General features: G+C 43.7%; 1 protein-coding gene across 1 annotated transcript in view; it reads left to right on the top strand.

The window, feature by feature from the left end:
* The window catches only part of EXT1 (exostosin glycosyltransferase 1), a 279,964-nt gene extending 266,216 nt beyond the window's left edge, over window positions 1–13,748 (top strand). The window contains exons 8-11 of the mRNA XM_025871029.2: window positions 2,047–2,136; window positions 7,699–7,859; window positions 10,001–10,172; window positions 13,392–13,748. Of these exons, the coding sequence (XP_025726814.1) occupies window positions 2,047–2,136; window positions 7,699–7,859; window positions 10,001–10,172; window positions 13,392–13,577 (609 nt within the window). The 3' untranslated portion in view covers window positions 13,578–13,748. The remainder of the gene's footprint in view (window positions 1–2,046; window positions 2,137–7,698; window positions 7,860–10,000; window positions 10,173–13,391) is intronic.
* Window positions 13,749–19,151: the final 5,403 nt, after the last annotated feature.

Genomic DNA, 19,151 nt, shown 5'->3' with positions numbered 1-19,151 from the left:
GCTGGCAGCTAATGGTTTCTGTGTTAGTCTGTGGACATGTAAACAGTATCAGGAGAATTGCTTCAGGCTGAGATTTCTGAGCACCGTGTATATGGGGTTGCTGATCGCTTTGTATTTTATTTTATTTTGAAAGCCTGAGAAAGAAAAAGAAAACTTGACCCATTTGACAGATGTGTAGGAGCAGACCCTGGAGCCATTTACGCTGTAGATACATCCCTTGAGCTCCCAGAGATGGAAAATAGTGGGCACTTCCCATCCTTTAATGTTCAGCAGCCCTCCAGTAGCTTCATGGGCGTGGAAACCGAATCTCATAGATCACCTGGCTTCTTGTTGTAAATACAAGCTTGAGCTTCTCGGCAATGGGGGTCCTCAGATTTGTGGGTGTCATAACTGTTGATATGACTTCCAGAGGAAGGTGGTGAAGATGAGGTTGCCTGATGTGCCCCCAATTCACTTTTGAGGTCCTTCTCGAACCTGAGACAGGTGTCACATAGTGGCTGAGGTGCTCTACAGAATCTCACCGTGGGGGATGAAATGCTGGCAGGTCCGTCCTGAGCAAGACACCTAATCTTTCTATGCCTTCGCTTTCTCAGACGTAAAATGGGGTTATTACAAAGGAGAAATGCGATGCTATTACAATGTTAGTTATTCTTATTTTTTTTAAAGATTTTATTTATTTATCTGACAGAGAGAGAGATAGCGAGAGCAGGAACACAAGCAGGGGGAGTGGGAGAGGGAGAAGCAGGCTTCCCGCCGAGCAGGGAGCCCGATGTGGGACTCGATCCCAGGACCCTGGGATCATGACCTGAGCCGAAGGCAGATGCTTAACGACTGAGCCACCCAGGCGCCCCTGTTAGTTATTCTTATTCTCATGGTTAGTTATTCTGCAGTACATTCACCACACAGGTTTAAGGTATGACTGTCACAGAGAAGTCTCTCTAGTCTTTTGTTTTTTAAAGATTTATTTATTTATTTGAGAGAGAGAGAGGGAGAGCATGAGCCGAGGGAGGGGCAGAGGGAGAGAGAGAGAGAATCTAAAGGCAATTCCTCACTGAGCGCAGAGCCCGAAGTGGGGCTCAATCTCAAGACCCTGAGATCACGACCTGAGCAGAAACCAAGAGTCGGATGCTTAACCGACTGTACCACCCAGGCTCCCCGGAGTCTCTCTAGTCTTAATTTTCCAGCTGGTCCTCTCATGCCCAAAGCCCTCACCCCAGACACACCTGTACACACCTCACCGTGCCTTATCCTGGAGCTGCCCAAACTTTATTCATATACTGCCTTCACAGTTTGCCTAAATCCATGGACCACATCGGCTACTTTTAATTTAATGTCTGTCTCTAAATCAGCTTACTTTTCATTTCAGTGAGTTGATTTTTAAATGACTTGACTACTACCTGTTATTGCTGTAGCTACTGATACATGTGTGTATATTTTTTTTCTAATCTATGCTAACATCCGTAAAGAGGAGCATTTTTAGATGTTTTTCTGTGTACCTCCTAAAACGCCGTGGCCTTCCAGTGGGGTGTGCCCCACACTTGGAATCATAGCTCCATCCGCCTAGTCTCTCTAGACCTTAGTGTTCTGGTTCTCTCCTCTGTGCCTTCACATCCGCTCAGCCCTGTTTCTGCCTCACTTCTGTTTATACCTGGTGAATTTCTATCCATCAAGTCCTACTTCCGTGTCATTTCTTCTACGAGGCCTTCATCTGCCCTTCCGAGTGGCTGGTTGCAGGCTGGGACAGATCGTCTGCATCTTGATGTCTCTGCGGACTGTGAAGTCCTCCGAGACAAGAGAATATGTCTTACTTACCTTTGTGTACTCCCTTTGAATAGCAAGGTGTCTGTACACAGTAGGCACCCAACAACTGTAGAACAAATGACTACACTGATGGGAAATGGAAGTCTTCAATGTTGAGGGGTGACATGATGGCAGAACATTCTTTTTGAAGGTGAGGATGGGGGAATTTTCCCGAAAACAGATCTCTAAGTTTACCTCTCCTTTCCTTAATTCCTTCCCTCCTGCCTGCTTTCCACCCACTCCCAGGTTATGAGCAGCCGTTTCCTGCCCTATGACAACATTGTCACAGATGCCGTGCTCAGCCTCGATGAGGACACTGTGCTTTCAACCACAGAGGTAAGCGCCCCCACCTGAGGAGTGGGCGGGGGGCTCTTCAGGCAGTTGCCCCAGACCCCAAGGTGCCGGCGCTTCTTTTTCCTGGGCCATGGCCAACCTGAAAACCTTTTTCAAAACTTCCTGCAGAGTCCGTTATAATCAGCCCAGTTCCTGTGAGCACCTTGCCACCACCTGGCGCCCGGAAAAGGGCATTTTCCGCTTTGTTTTCTCTGCTAATTGGCTTCTCATTTGCATGGCTGTGCCTCACCTCTTCCCTCCTGCCTGTCCTCCTTTCCTATTTAAACAGCACAGCTATGGGCAGGTGTGCGGAACCCAGAAGAGTAGGGGGAACACCTGCTTAGCATCATCTTGAGACCACACGGTGCAGAGCAAACGGCCCATCCTTCCCCAGTGATCCGAATGCCTGTGTGGGTGTGTGTTGCCTTTGTTGGAGAACACTATTCTGGGTTCTGAAGGCAGCCTCTCTGTCTCGGTTTTAAGTGCTCATTTTCTTTCACCCACACAAGAGCAAACGGTTTCACTTTAAGACTGAGACGGGAGATCCTTGCTATTTCAGATGTTCAGGTATTTGTGCCAAAAATAAGATTGCACAAAGAACGTGTGAGGAGGAGAGAGAGGAGGAGAGCTAGATATGATAGAAAACCAGTTTTTACAACTTGAATGAGTATTGATCTCAGAAACCTTACTTTAAACCATCGACGGGACCAAAGACAGTCCTATAAAAATGTCATATATTGGAAATGCATTATTAATGGTAGCTGCTAAAAAGCTTGGAGTCTGAGCTACTTATACCTTTCCCTTTCTTTTTCCCCTCTTACTCATAATCATTTTCTTTTCAATTTAAACATCGACACTTACCAGCATGCACTTTCCTGGATGCCAGTCCGATTCTAATGGCCTGCCGTCCATGTAGCCGGCACTGGGTGTTAACCTAGGCTAACAGTCCCACTGTCTCCTTCTTGAAATTCCATGGATGCTTCCAATTTCCATCAGATGGAGTTGAACAGACATTATGTGCAGCCTGAACAACCCCAGGACAAAATGCCCTGGGCCTCACCTTCGTAAAAGGCTTTCTCTGCAGCCCAGGCTCTATAAATACTCGGTGAATGAATGATTGAAGGGATGCATGCTGAGGGGATCAAAGTGTGAATGCACAGCTGACTGTGTCCTGTGCAAGTCAGCAGGAGAAAGGGGTTCGGGGGGCGGGGGGAAGATAGGTTTAATGTTCCAAGGGAACGGCAGCTATGGACTGCGGGGTATGGGACACTCCGGCTTGCACATTTCTGCTGCCTCCTTCGAGGGAAGCTGGCATCCGAGGAGCACGTTCACTCCCCAAGTATCTATCGAGGGATCTCTTTGCTCTGCTCTCCGTGCCAGGTACTGGGATTACACAGTTCCTGCCGATGGCCCTCCGAGTCCTGGCAGCAAAGAGAATTCAAGTCAGGTGATTCCAGCGAAGGGATTTCGGATGACTTAGGTGGGTGGGGTTGAAGACGCTGAGGTACCTGGAGAGCAGCAAGAACAAGCGGCAGCTCCCCCCGCCTCCCCCAGGTCTGAAGGAAATAGTGTTTCAGAGTCTCTGAGAGATGGAACTGGGGAGAGGACCTGCCCGATGGGAGCTACGATCATGGGGGGATGTGGCAACTGCCCGAAACTCTGCTGCCAAACCTAGAAGGGAGCCAGGGAGAAATACTCCGACCTCTTGCTCTCTGTCCCGCCTCTGTTTTCCTGCGGGCGACTCCCACTGACCTAACCCAGTCAGCCACTGGCCTGTCAGGAAGACAGGGCTGTGCCTTCCAAAGTGGACCTCGGAGGGCAAACACAGGGAGAACAGCGCCTTGCAGGAACGTGTGGTCAAGACAGGGATGGCATATATTTAAATCCTTATCCCTTGACCTCAGGTACCCATGCAGTTTACGTCTTCCCCTGGGCAATCAGTCCCACTCTAGAGTTGTTTTTTTCCCTGTCCCACAGTCACATCTCTTTCGGCTTCTGTGGTGTTTCCATGGGACTGGTGAATTTCTTTTCAAAGACGAGCAATTCCAGCCGCTCGGTAGGTGCTGGGAGGAACGTGTGACCTCTATGAAGTAATTAGAAGTCAGTGTGGATGGAAAGTGATATGTAAATTTAAGAGGCCGGTGGTCTGGCTTACTTTTTTATTGTTACGTTAGTCACCATACAATACATCATTAGTTTTTGATGTAGTGTTCCATGATTCATTGTTTGTGCATAACACCCAGTGCTCCACGCAGTACGTGCCCTCCTTAATACCCATCACCAGGCTAACCCTTCCCCCCACCCCCTCCCCTCTAGAACTGTGAATTGTGCAAGACTGTTGAATCACAGATCTGTACCTCTGAAACAAATAATGCAATATATGTTAAGAAAAAAAAAGAAGAAGATAGCAGGAGGGGAGGAATGAAGCGGGGGGGGGAAATCGGAGGGGGAGACGAACCGGTAGTCTGGTTTACTTTTGCCTGCTGATCATGGAGTGATGGCATCACCTAAGATGGTCAAGGATGAAGGGCTTCTCTTTTTTTAAGTGAATAGATGGTAGTTCATTTTAGTTCCTCTCTAAGGAGTCTCCGCCTGTTTAAATGCCTCTCTGTAGTATTAAGGATAGATTTTTAAACAACATTCTGCAAAGGGTATTAGATTTAGTTGGTTTACAGTTATTTACATTTATCTGGGTTGCTGCAAATTCTCAAAAGAAAAGATGTTGGTTTTTAAGCTGACCTTTGCCTCCTTTGATGTGTTAATGATCTTCGGGAAAGCGGAACTATCACAAGAATCATAGTTTTATCTGAATTTACTTTTTGAGTTTCTTTGAAATGACTTGAAACAGCTTTGAGATAGTAAGAAATTCATGTGATGAGAAAACCCCATCGGGTTCTGTAGGCGTTGCCAGGGTGTGTGTTTCCTTTTCAAAGAATCATGGAAAAGCCCAAAGAGCGCTGACAGCCGGGCTGATTGACGACGGGCTGCATGAGATACCGTCCCATCAGTTGACACCAGTGACGGCGTGCCGGTTATCACAACCCGATTTCCATCTTCTGGCAAATACTGTCCACTCCCCTGCTGCTGGCTTTGAGATGCCCTGTACCCCAACAGGCTTTCTTAATGTATTTTCCAACACCCTGCTTTTTTTCTGGATGTTTCCATTTGGGTGGGGGGACAAGCTATATGCTTAAGGCTCTCTTATCTTGAGTTAGGGGGCCAAACCAGATTTTCCTAAAAATTTGACTATATGGCTGTTCACAAAAACAGTGACTTCTAGACCCAAAGGATTCAGAGATAAAAGGACCCTCACAGATCCCTCAGGCCAGTGTTCCGGAAGGATGGTGTGTGCCCCTTAGTTTTGCATGGTTCATGGCAAGCATATTTCAGCAATTATATTTACTGTTTGTTAGAAAACAATATAGCCAGCAACCAGACCTAGGGTTTTGCTGACAGGTTTACCTAGGATGTGGCTAATGGGGGGGCGGGGACCAAGGATGGGCAATTTAAAGAACAACAGTAAAGAAGTGATTGTATGGTGTGGGAATGTGGCAAAAAGGGGATGACATTGTACATGTGAAAGCTTGGGGACTAGGCTGAATTGATCTAGGCTGAATTGCTTTGTTCTTTTAATTGAGGTAACATTCACAACATGAAATTAACCATCTTAAAATGAATAATTGAGTGGCATTTACTGTATTCATGATGCTGGGCAATCATTAATTCTGTCTTATTCAAAAACATTTTCATCACCCAAAAAGGAGTCCCCATCAGTCACTCCCTAGCTTTTAGAACCGCACATCTGTTTTTTGCCTCTGTGGATTCGCTTCTTCTGGGCAGTTCATACAACATGTGGCCTTTTGTGGGTGGCTTCTTTCACTCAGCACACTATTTGCAAGTCTCATCCATATTCTAAGTATTCATTACTTCTTAGAGCTGAATAATGTTCTGTTGTATGGATATACCGTGGTTGGTTTATATATTCGTCAGTTGATAGAACCTGGGTTGTTTTCACTGTTGGCTGTTGCACATAGTTATTGCTTTTTGACCTCTGGGAGGTAGGAACTGGACTCGACACCATCACTCCGTTCCCAGCCACCATCACAGTGCCGCAACTAGAAATATTTGTAGAATAAATGAAATTTCCATTTGTATTGCTAATGGAGGAGAGATGAGAAAGTTTGTAGGCTGAATGTGTAACCTGTAGAAGAGTTGAATTGTTCTCAGTACTGTAGCAAGAGAGCTAAAAAGGAGGCTGTGGTAACAGTACATGACAAATTTGAAACCAGATGGCTGGATTAAATCTTGACTCTGCCACTTACTGCACCTCCATATACCTTAGCTTCCCTCTCTGTAAATTGAGACTATAAAATTACCTACTTCACGGGGTTATATTGTGAGGATTATGTGAGTTAAAACGTGTTTAGTACTCTAACCAAAGCATTACATGATTATGAGCATTATATGATTGTTTGCTGTTACTGTTTTAATTTTTTTTTTTTTTTACTTTCTGTGTACTTCTTTATCATTCATCAACCATAGCAAGTAAGAAATTTGCTCACACATTTGAAAACAGACTATTTGCTAATTATAAATGTCGGTTTTTAGCAGGTTGAGAAGTACCTGCTTTGGGTTATCATAAGCACTGGACAGTCATTTACCTGCATTTTCTTTAAAATAATCATGTGTAGGGGCGCCTGGGTGGCTCAGTCAGTTAAGCGTCTGCCTTCGGCTCAGGTCATGATCCCAGGGTCCTGGGATCGAGAACCGCATCGGGCTCCCTGCTCAGCGGGAAGCCTGTTTTCTACCTCTCTCCCCACGGCTCCCCCTGCTTGTGCCCTCTCGCTTGCTGTCTCTCGCAAATAAATAAATAAAATCTTTTTAAAAAAATAAACAAATAAAATAATCATGTGGCTTCACTTGGCGTCTTCCCTACTTACTCTTAGTGATTTTTCATTGTGGATGCTTTTTCTAGATTTCCTTTTTACTGAGCATCTTCAAACCTGAGACGCCTGACTTACATTTCTCTATAATACCTGCTCTGAATTCCTGTTAGAACTTGTGTCGTTTTTAAACTTCTTTTCTCTTGCTCTTAAGAGGATGCTTTTATTTTAGTCACTTTGGCTTTGCTGGATGCTAGTCATGATGCATGCTGTATATTCATACTCTGGATGTGCATGGGAAATCTCTCGTTTACAAAACAGACCCATGTGTGCCTCGCATGAATCAGTGGTCACGTGCACCGAGGAAGGAGGAGGGGGAGACAGCAGTTGCTTTTCTGACTTGTGTTTTTGCTTGAACAAACTGGATTCTAAAGGACATATCAGCAGTTTCTTTTCTTCTTTCATTTCTGCACTAATCTGAAGTTTCTTCAACAGAAAACATTAAAATGTGCATAATTACGGGGCAAAATGTCAAGCAGTCAGTTTAATTTGCTGATGAATACATGGAATTAATGTTTCGCAACAGTCCTGGGATTTCGCATCATGAATTAGCAGGGGGAAGGTAATGTTTTGTTGACATTAACACTGTTGATTGCTTGTTTGGCTTGTGTTCTGCCTGCAGGTGGATTTTGCCTTCACGGTGTGGCAGAGCTTCCCCGAGAGGATTGTGGGGTACCCGGCGCGCAGCCATTTCTGGGATAACTCTAAGGAGCGGTGGGGGTACACATCCAAGTGGACAAACGACTACTCCATGGTGTTGACAGGAGCTGCTATTTACCACAAGTGAGGAATTTAGAAATCCTGCCTGTCGATTATGTAACTCCTTCTATCGTAGCTTCTGGCTGTTGCATAAAGAGGAACTTGGGCCAAATCTCGTGAGCAATATTAACAAAAATGAGTTTGCATCTCTGTTTAAGTTCTGTCGGTGTGGCCAGCCTGTGTCTTTGAAACCAATAAAACCCCCTGGCTTACTACTGCATTTCCAGAAATAATGGTAGAGAAACAGATCAGGTTGTCTGGAGTTGGGAGGACATACTGAGTAACATTTAGAATAACAGCAACAAAAGTACATACTTAATTGTGCACCCCCAGACATTCTAAGTGCTTGGGATTTACCAAAGAGTTAAAAAAAAAAAATTTCTTGCCTAAGTAGGTTTTCTATTCCAACAAGGGGAGGACATGATATTCGTAATAATTCTATAATAGGTTAAGGGGGTGAGTTATATAGCAAAAAGGCAAAGTCGAGCAGATCAAGGATCATGAATGGTGAAGGTAGAGGGGAGGTTCAAGGGTTGCCAGTGATTCTCATTGAACAGGTGAGATCAGAGCAGAGACTTGAAAGAAAGAGGGGAAATCATCCAAGATTTTTGTAAGAAGAGTACTCTAGCGTAGGGAACAGCTGAGCCAGAATGTTAGATAAATGCTCTGAACCAGAATGTTGGAGGATTATCAGGAAGACCAATGTGCTGAGAGTAGACTGAGTGGAAAGCAAGAGAGAGAGGTCATGGGGGGCCCAGATGCAGGACCTTGCTGCCCATCATGAGGACTTCACTCTTCTTTGAGTGACATGGGAGCCAGTGCAGGGCTTTGAGCAGAGTGGAGACATCTTTTTTATATTTTAGGGCATCCACTCTGGGTGCTGTGTTGAGAGCAGACTATATGGGGGCCAGGGTAGATGCAGGGAGACCTATTAGGAGGTGATTGACATCTAGGCAAAAGATGATGGAGCCTGGGAGCCAGAAGTGGTAAGTAGTGATCAGATTGTGGGCATATTTTGAAGATGCTCTAACATGATGTCTTGACAGATTGGTTATAGAGTTTGATGGTTAAGCTTTTTTGACCTAAGGATCTGGAAGGATAGAGAGGCCATCAAGAGATGGGGAAAGCCGTATGGATGGATTTAGGTTTTAGGGAAAATACAGAGTTCAGTCTTGGGCATGTTAAGACATCCAAAAGGGTATGTTGGAATAACAACAGGGATGGAGATATACATTTGGCAGTTGTTTGAATATATTTGGTCTTTAAAGCCAGGGAACTTGGGTAAGACTGCCAAATTAGTGAGTTTAGATGGTTAACATTACTGAGTCAGTCATTTTCATCCATTCTTCTGCCTAGTCTTTTTTAGTAAAGGGTAGAAAATCTTGCTATCTCCGGGATAGAGTTGGAAGTGCCTAAACAATAAGCATTTAGGTGAGCTGAATCTTGATCTTAAGACCCTACCGCTTAAAAGTTCATTATTCCCCTTTCCTCCCTGCCACCAACACGCAATGAATCTGATTCATTCAAGTTATTTTTTCTATAAGTATATGCTATTATGTCCCTCTTAAAAAAAGAGTAGAGTGAGAAATAATTCAACTTAATTATGGGTCTTCCATAATGACTGACCACCAGATTAATTAGGGTTTTGCTCTAACGGTGTCAAAATAATATGGTTTATAGAACACAAAAATGGAATAGTATATTGTTGGACTCAGAGTTATAGGATAGTATTGAATACAGTTCTGATTCAGCCAGTAATTAAAATTGTAAAGCAGTTTGTAAGGATATACAGATTACGTGTAAGTAACTTCTCTTACCATCCGAGTATTCAGTTTCTAACCAACCACCCTGATATTAAAGTCAGGCTGGCCAAGCAATATCTGCATCTGTGTGTATCTCTTGTACCTTCTTTCCTTGTCTGTAAAGCAAGGATAATAATAGTACCTATATCATAGGTTCCTTATGAGGATTATATGGAGCATTCCTTGTAAAGCACTTTAGAACATTATCTGGCATATAGTAAGTACCGTATAAGCGATGGCTGTCGTCATCATCATCCATGATGTGTTTAGGGATTCAGACAATAAGTATAGGTTTCCTGTCAAAGAAGACCACCTGTGATTATATAATGATGGCCACCTCGGAAACCTGTCTGGCTTTTACAGATATTATCACTACCTGTACACCCATTACCTGCCAGCCAGCCTGAAGAACATGGTGGACCAACTGGCCAACTGTGAGGACATCCTCATGAATTTCCTGGTGTCTGCTGTGACAAAATTGCCTCCAATCAAAGTCACCCAGAAGAAGCAGTATAAAGAGACAATGATGGGGCAGGTAAGAGTAGAACTCTCCTTCCCTGCTTTGCTCGCTGGTGGTTCAGCCTGGGGTAAATGACTCACAGTTCCTCTAGGAAGGATAATGAGGAAATGTTTTAAAAATATCTAAAAGCCCCAAGGGAGTATATGGTTGGCACATGGATGATTGGGAAGACGTAAGTCAAGGGTATCTTTCTCTCGAGAATGTAAAAGCTCTCATATAACCTACAAAGTGGCGTGAGAAACATCAACCTTCTCCAGAGTTAAAGACCTACAAAGAATTTATGTTAAGTTTATTGTAGGTGCTTTATTTAGTGAATAGCTAATAATATTGTCCTCAACACAGCCCTCTGGTGATTGCTCTTGAATTGGGTGAGCATCTTGGTGACAGACTAGGAATCACAAGCCTTGATTCTCACCTGGAACTGGCACATAGAAGCTATACACAAGTCAGTAACCTCCTGAAACTCAGTTGGCTCATCTCTAAAATGGAAACGGTAAAAATCGACCTCACAGGGTTGAGATAACATGTATGAAAACTTTTATGAAAGTAAAATATTGTTGAGTCACATAAGTTTAGAACTAAAGATACTTGCAAGGAAATCTAATCCAACTTTCTCTTTTTATAAGTAAGAAAACGAGGACTTGGAGAATTTAAACATATTGCCACAAGTCACCTAGTATTAGAGGCAGAAGTGGGAGTTGAATCCCCTGCTCTGTTCCTTCCACTGCTCTTTATTTTATACCTCCGGCTATTGTATTGGGCTGATCTGGATATGCCGAGGCTCATTCACCTTTATTCAACTTGGACAGAGCCCAGTACTATATGGAAGAAATCAAAAACCTGTAGACCATTTAGATCCACCCAAGTTAAATCCTGGAGAATCCAACAGCATTTGAGTCAACCTGGAAAGATGTACTTGAGGGTTGCATCAGGTTGGTTGTTGAGGTTTTCCATGTACCTTGTTCCAATCATTATTGAAAATCATATACAGACCTAGCTTTTGCAAAGGAAAACTTAACCAGACCTCATGTTAACACAATTGATGGATTTTCATTCACTAAATTTAGTAAGAGCAAAAATCTTGCAGGATCTTAACTTTATAGAATTTCATAATTCAGTATTTACAAATGTGTACTGATTATCAGGCACTGGTCTGGATACTGGTTATGATAGAGCTGCTGTCCTTAGTGAGCAATGAGTCTAGTGGAAAATTTTATTTCCCTCTAACTACTAAAAGAACAGGAAAGAGGATTTGCAAGAATTTTTCATCTTTAAGGCTAATAGACTGTTCCAATTCAAGCAAGATGTATTGAGTAGCTACTGTGTGCCCAGGCATTTTTATCTATGTCCATTTAAGGACATAATATTCCTTTAATATTGTTTGCTCAGAGAGTTCTATGAAATTCCCTGAGGTTATACACTCATTAGGAGTGGAACTCTGATAACACATGGTTCCTTAGGAGTTTGTTTTATATTCTTTTTTTTTTTAAGATTTTATTTATTTGCCAGAGAGAGAGAGCACAAGCAGAGGGAGTGGCGGGCAGAGGGAGAGGGAGAAGCAGACTCGCTGCTGAGCAGGGAGCCCGATGTGGGGCTTGATCCCAGGACCCTGGGATCATGACCTGAGCCGAAGGCAGACACTTAACCGACTGAGCCACCCAGGCGCCCCTTGTTTTATATTCTTTGCATAGATTTGCCTAATTCTACCAAACCAATATTTCAAGTGATTTTACACATATTTTGGGACAAATCTGAATTTAGCCTTAGATATAACTCGATGTGTCCAGTTAGATATGTACTGTATGTGCCCCCCGCCTTCCTATCATGCACATGAGTTTATTGAATGAATGACCGGTAAAAGGATATCATGTGCTAATAAGATTATGTTTTGATTACCAAGGAAATCTATCTATTCTTAAATGTTGGTTGACCCAAAATAAATGTTAAAATCTACAGGCAAAAATGATACTTGAATGATTCTGAATTCTTTTTTTTTTCCATTTGTAAGAGAATAAAAATAAGCTTAAGCTCTTGACACTAGTTCGTTTGCATATGTGTGCACTTGCCTGGGGGTAGGGAGCCTGGCCCCATACCAATTTAGAAACAAAATGAGGTCCCTTTGAGACCCTGTGCTCTGATCTGAACTCATCTGGTTAGCTTAGTTAGAAACTTTCTCTGGCTTTCCAAGTAGAGTTCTCTTAGTATAAGTGGTAAAGGATGGAACCTGAGCTCTGCCCCTTTCTAGCCTTGAACAAGTAAGTGTAGCTTCCTTGAACCTGCTTCCTCATCTGTGCAGTGGGGATGGTATTACCCGACTGGGTAGGTTACTTGACCAGGTTGTTGTGATGAGACTCAAATGAGCTTCATGGAAACACTTTACAAGTAGTGTTTTGTTTGTTATTCTGCTGCTCAGAGGTAACTTGACATTTGTATTTACCTTCAGTGGTTCCCTTCAAGCACGTTGACATTTGTGCTTTTTAAGTGACTCTGAGTGATTCTCACAGTAAAATGTACCTTCCTGCGAAAGCATTTTCCAACAGTGCATGAGAATAAAAACACACTGAACACACACGCATGCGTATATACATCATTGTATGGTTGCCTATTGATAAATGAGTGGGGGGTTCCCCCAAAATCGGGTAGTTCCCTTTTTCTTTGTTTCATAAAAATGTGGTTTGAACGACATGATGCTTATTTAAATGTCAGCACTTAAGTCATTTAAAGCTTTCTTTTAATTCAGTGTCCTCTACATGATCTAAAAATATTTAACCAGCCTTAAGGCAAACACCGAGAGCTAAAGAGATGGTAGCCATCTTTTCTGCTTACCCAGAATCAACCAAGTAAACCAGAAGGTTTTAGAAAGCTGTCTTTGAAACCATAAACACATTGTGAGTCATAGTATTTGTTCACATGTACGAGGAGAAGTTTTATGTTTACTGACCATAGTAGTTGCTCAACCGGTAAATCATTCCCAGACCAGAGAATCAGTCAATGTGGAGCTTTGTTTGTATGTTTTTAACGTCAAGGAATGTAGCATATCTTGGGAAAACCTTCTGGCAAGGCTGAAACCCAGGACTGGTGCTTGCGTCTTCCCCAGCATAGGGGAGGTTGGGTGGCCCGTCGAGATCCCAAGCTCTGCCGCTTGCCCTCGAACCTGACTTTGGTTTTCTGCAGCATCCCCGTTGTACCTTGCACCTCGCTCATTGTCTTCCTGGTTTGTCTCCCTTTCCCCAGACTTCTCGGGCTTCCCGCTGGGCTGACCCTGACCACTTTGCCCAGCGACAGAGCTGCATGAATACGTTTGCCAGCTGGTTTGGCTACATGCCGCTGATCCACTCGCAGATGAGGCTCGACCCTGTCCTCTTTAAAGACCAGGTCTCTATTCTGAGGAAGAAATACCGAGACATTGAGCGACTTTGAGGAATCCAGCCAAGTGGGGGAGGGGAAGCGAGAAGGGACGGGGTCAAGCTGCTCTCTCTTCCCAGTGCAGATCTGCTCAGCAGCGGAGCCAGATTGTGCCAAGTATCCAAATAATCTTAGATGAACAGAATGACAAAAAAAAAAAAAGAAAAAAAGGAAAAAAAATAAAAAGGCCAATGAAAACTCGCCTCCCGGCTCCTGGGACTGCACAGGACTGCTCCAAACTCACCTCACTGGCTTCTATGTCCCAAGACTAGGTTGTGTACAGTTTAATTATGGAACATTAAATAATTATTTTTGAAATGATTGCTATGCAGGTTTAAACTTTTTTAATGATCAAAACTATTAAAAACCAGAGTTCTTTCTTTAATCAAAATTGTGTTGGTCGTGAATATTTCAAAGCTGCTACTTTTCTTCCCACAAATGTCATTGCCATTGGTCATGCAGGGTTTCCTGCGGTTACAAATGTTCAGACTTCATAGAAGACACAAGAAGTCACTCCACCCAGTGTCAAGAAATAACCAAGCATAAGTTAAGACAAGTTCATTATTCCACTTTGCCAGTGCAAATTGTTTTCCACTTTGAATTTGCAGATCCACTTGAACTTCTGTCTCTAATATGTTGCTGCATGAGAGAAAGTATTATGACCTCCAGGTAGACAGTTGTAACAGAAAACTTTATGTCTGAGATATAGAGGTATGATCATCTTTTGCATTGGGGGGGGTTAGGACCCAGAAAACACTAGTATAATTAAGAATGTTCAGCTTACACAAGGAACCATCCAGACAATCCACCAGCATATTAGTGAGATGGAAATATTGACCCACAACAGTAACCCAAGGCTCTTCAGGGATGTGGGCTACGTTATGCATTGAACCTTTGACACAGGGCTGCTGAGTGCTGGGGGAAGGCTTTGGTTTAGAGGCAGAGGAACAATGAATGTGTCCGTGGCAGACCAGGAGTCACAAGACAAGCTCTTGATGTTTGTGAAAACCTCGAGTTTGAGAGGCTTCTCTGTTGAGAAAGTAGTACTCGTGTGTAAATTCTCCCCGTTGAACACAAGCATTGCTGAGAAGTCACCGAGGGTGTACCTCACCACTGGGATCCTGATACCTCTTTGGGTCAAGCCTTGTTTCGAGCAAGAACTTGGCAAACAAAATAATCAGAAACAAATGTGAATACCATTTTCTGTCGCTTTAATTTTTAAATCTGTGGAGAGGCTGAGTTGTGCTTCTTGTTAAAAAGAACATTTCTATCCCTGCAAATGCTGCTTTGAGTTTCTGATGATTGTAAAACTGCAAGTATAAACAGAAAAAAATATATATATATATACATACATGTCCCTTAACTCCCTTGTAGAAGATGAAGATTTCTGATATTAAATGCCTTCTTCTACTTGGAAGAGGCAAGAGAGAACAGAGGGGAATATTAGTGGGTCCTACCACCTCTTACTCTGAATAAACAAGAAGCACTTTAGACTTTTTTTCCCCCTAAACTCTCAGAGAACTTATAAATTTATTTCTAGTGTTGGCTGGGAAGAAAATTCCATCACAAAATTATGTTCAAATTCCTCCAAGTGCCTGGCTCAGGTCAATGGGAACCATAAATCCGGCAGACTTGAACTCATCTTGCTTTGTAGACGTCCGGAAGGGAAAGAGGGACTGGCGAGAGAGCAAGGAGGAAGGGCCCCGCGGACAGGAGAGAAACTGGGTGTTTGCAGAGGTCCAGAGAGGTGATGCGGGGCTGCGTGGCAACAGAGCGAGGGCCAGCCTGCGCATCCCAGACACTGCGCTGGGAGTGGCATGCGGGCAAGGAAGCTCCCATGAAAGGGGGGCTTTTCTCTGTAGCCTCGTGCCTCAGAACAGTTCTCAAAGGCTCTCTGGCATCCAGTGTGACCCAGCATTAGCCCACTCTCAAACACGTGACATTTTCTCCCAAATGGATGTGATTCGCTCTTCTGTATTTGTTGAAAAATAATTCTTAGGTCCATGGTACTTGTACTTGTTTCTTCCTCTGAAATGCCCGGTTTGATAGGTTCGGTTGCCATTGAAGCTGCAGCGCTCAGCGACGTCAAGGGTTAGCAATGAATCCTTATTCGCCAGGCCTTGGCAAGATTGTATTTAATTTTTTAGGACTGCCGAAATATTCTCATAGCTTCCTCCTTTGCAAAAATGTGAATGCAACGTTTTGTTCAACGACCCCCAAGCCAACTTGAACCTCCTGTTGTCACTTGGCTGGCAGAGCCGTGTCCCTAATGGTACCAGTCACATGAATAGATTTGGGGAACCCGCCTTGTGAGATTTACCTGTCACAAAGCTCACAGGGCATATTCTCCATAAACGGTATGTGTTACGTGAAAAAAAAATGATGGTAATTATAAATGAGAACAGGATCTGACACACTCAGCCACTTTAAATCTCCATGGTTTCATTTCATGTCATTGTCTGAGCCAATCTCTTTGGGATGCTAGCTAGTGTGTTCTTTTCCCATTTGGAACATACAGCTGGGAATTGAACAATGCTTAGCACATCCGTGAGGCCCCATAGTAAGATGTAATTTTAATTCACTTAGGCAAGAGTTCTATTTCACTGCAGCAAGTTGACAAATGATAACCATCTCTGTGGGGTGTCAGGAGTTATCGCTCAGTCAAGTTTAATGATAACCAGGTGTCCCTAAGTGGGCCAACATGAATTGGGAAGAAGCCAAGGCCGGAGAGTGCAGTGCCAACCCTGTAACGAATGATATGTAGAGACTCCATAGAGGACTCGGCCACTTATGATTTCTATACAACCATCTTTTTCCAGCTCCACATTAGGACATATGATCTTAAGAATCATTTTTTTAAGCTGGCTTATGTATGTATATAAAAAGGTTTATAAATATCAAATCAAGTTTGCACATCTGTGGAGTACACCACCTTTGTTGAAAACCAAAATGGAGGCTGTAGAGGAAAACCCATGAAATCGTCCTTGTGGTCCTGCCCGAGAAGATCACGCCACTGGGTGGGCCCACCTGGACAGGGCAGCACGTTTTCCAAAGGATGCTTCAGAAGAAAGTGAAATCTCTCCTACCTGGAATCAGATGTGCATTACGGTTTACTTTCTTGTTACACATGGTGCTCAGCGAAGGACCACTCTCAGTTGCTTCCTTCCATGTTCCTTTCGGAGTGATTTTTGTGTTTTCGTTTCCAGTGGGTGATGTTAGCCTTTATTTTAGTGGTTCTGGATACCTGGTCACTTGAAGGACTGTTCTGCCAGTGGCCTTTCGTAAAGATTACTCAACTTTAATTGGGGGTGAGATGAATGAATATGAATAGACCCATACTGCCTTTTTTTTTCTTTCAAAGTGAGCTCTTGATTTAAGAACTAAGGAAGTTTTAGTGAAACCTGTTTGAAGGGCAATAGTGGGGAGAAGACAGCTCTGCTGGGTGGGAACCTAAGACTCTTGCTGGACAGGCTGAATGAAGGATGCAAAGGCCAAGGCAGACTTCCAAACCTGAAGGTGTCTTGTGTTCCCTCTGGTCTCCGAGAGCTCCAGTTTTAAAAAGGACCGGTTATTGCCATGAACTCTTAAATAAAAATGTCCCTGCCTCCTAATGGTTAATATAATCGACAAGTGGCTGGTCCAGCAGGCCTTGAGTTGCTGAATTCATTTGCCTCGTTTCCATTTTCAGATGGCTTTGTCATTCTTGGACAGATTTAACCAAGAAAGTTCTTTTACTGCTGGCCTCCTTTTCTTGGGCATGCTTGAGGGGGGCGAAGTTGTTTTGACTTTTCAGTGAATAAGCATTAATATCAGACAGTGCTAAACTTGTCTCCCTCGGTCTTAGAACCTCAGCATGCAGACATTAGATTATTCTTTCGACTCCAGGTCTACTTTTGAAAAATGAGATCCAGCATCCTTAAGAACACGGCCTCCCCCATCAAGTCAGTAACCCTGTCTGGATGCTGTGGATGGATAGAAAAGCTGCTATTTACAACAGAATCTCAACAATGAAGATGACTCCTGAAAACCATCTCCTCTTTTTGCCTTTTCCAGAAATCAAAGAATTGTATTATCATGGTTTTTACTTAGTAAGGATTTTCTCTAGTTGTCATTAAAATCCACCTTGTTTCATATCGGGAGCCTAGATGGACTTTCCAAAGTTGGATCTCCATCGCCCAGTTAAGTAGGTGAGGAAGTCTGTATTATCATCTGGAATGAGAGGCAAGTAGCAACCATCCAGAAAGCCCTCCGATTAGCATGGTCTCACCCTTGCTTAAAATCAAGTCAAGCTAATCTTTCAGTCACTCTACTTCCGTAATAATTTGCCTTTTAGGCCTCAAGGGCCATTTGATTTCCGCCATAGTTCTCTGTTCTACAGGACTAGGTCCCTTTCCTTTGGTTGTAATTATTACCAATTTAGGGCCATGCAAATGACCTGGTTACCACGTAATGAGCCTTGTATGTTTACTTTGAGAGAAAAATTATGTGTAGGAGATGTTGAGGGGTAGAAGAAAGGCACCGAAAACTGGAACTATTTTAGGTGGCAAATTGTAAAGCAAAAAAAGAAAAAGAAGAAAGTATACCTTATTTTGTATCCGCTGTACACCTGGGACAGTTTTCTAATATGCTGCCAATGTCTTTGTAGTATCCCCCAGGTCTTCTCTGGAGTGTTTACCCCGTTTGTGATAGACTATTAATTACTTAGTGCAACGAAACCCTGAAGTGTGTTGGAGAGAGCGTGTGCAAGAAAATACAAAGCCATAGATCTTGATCGACTTCACTGACCTGTGTAACTTGATGTCTGGGTTTTGCCATCCGAGATAGTTTGTTTTATAGCGAGTGTCACCAAAGACTTTTTCCTTCCAATTTATAGAAGAAGAAAAAAAGAGAAATTATTAATAAATGACATGACTTTTCATCGGTGTGGTTCTCATTCCATCTTTTCTGTGGACGACAAAAAGGGGTCCATTCTCAGGGGGATTCTGCGCCCTGGGGGCGGCAGAGGCTGCGCGGAGATCCTGGGGGAGACAAGCCCATGAGGTGGGACCACGTGTGCTGGGGGCAGGCCCAACCCTCCCCGCCTGGATGCAGCCCAGCGGCCAGCCTGGCGGGGAACACGGTGCTGCCAGCGACAGCCATCTTCCAGGCCAGATGCAGCTGGTGCTGTTGGAAGCAGGCCAGGGTGAGCGGTGGTGACATGCCCAGCTCCCAGCGTTCCTCCACACAGACACTGGGACAATGTGGCAGGGCCGGGCCCAGAGCATCTGGAGCCTGACAGCTGTGGCTATTACCCCCTTTGGTTTCAACTACTGTGGAGAGCTTATGAATTACTGGCTGGCGAAGCATTTATTAGACTGGCATTTCTCAAAAGAATTTATAAATGGTTCCAGGTGGGAGTGCAGCTCCAAGCGTCAGCACCACAGTAGTCAGGTGTATCCAGGAATGAACCTGCTTTCGATCGCCCCTTCCCACCTTCCTTGCCAGTGGCATCTTCTCCTCTCTGTTCAGCTTCGTCCACCCTCTTTCTTAGGGGGCGTTTTTAGAGAAAAAATGTCTGCCACCAATGGACATATTTGCAGGGAGCAAATG

The sequence above is a fragment of the Callorhinus ursinus genome, unplaced genomic scaffold (assembly GCF_003265705.2).
Source record: "Callorhinus ursinus isolate GAN/ISIS: 27379988/994484 unplaced genomic scaffold, GSC_fseal_2.0 scaffold5, whole genome shotgun sequence".
NCBI lineage: Eukaryota > Metazoa > Chordata > Mammalia > Carnivora > Otariidae > Callorhinus > Callorhinus ursinus.
The sequence above is the reverse complement of the archived record's forward strand: the minus strand, read 5'-3'. Positions and strand labels throughout refer to the sequence as shown.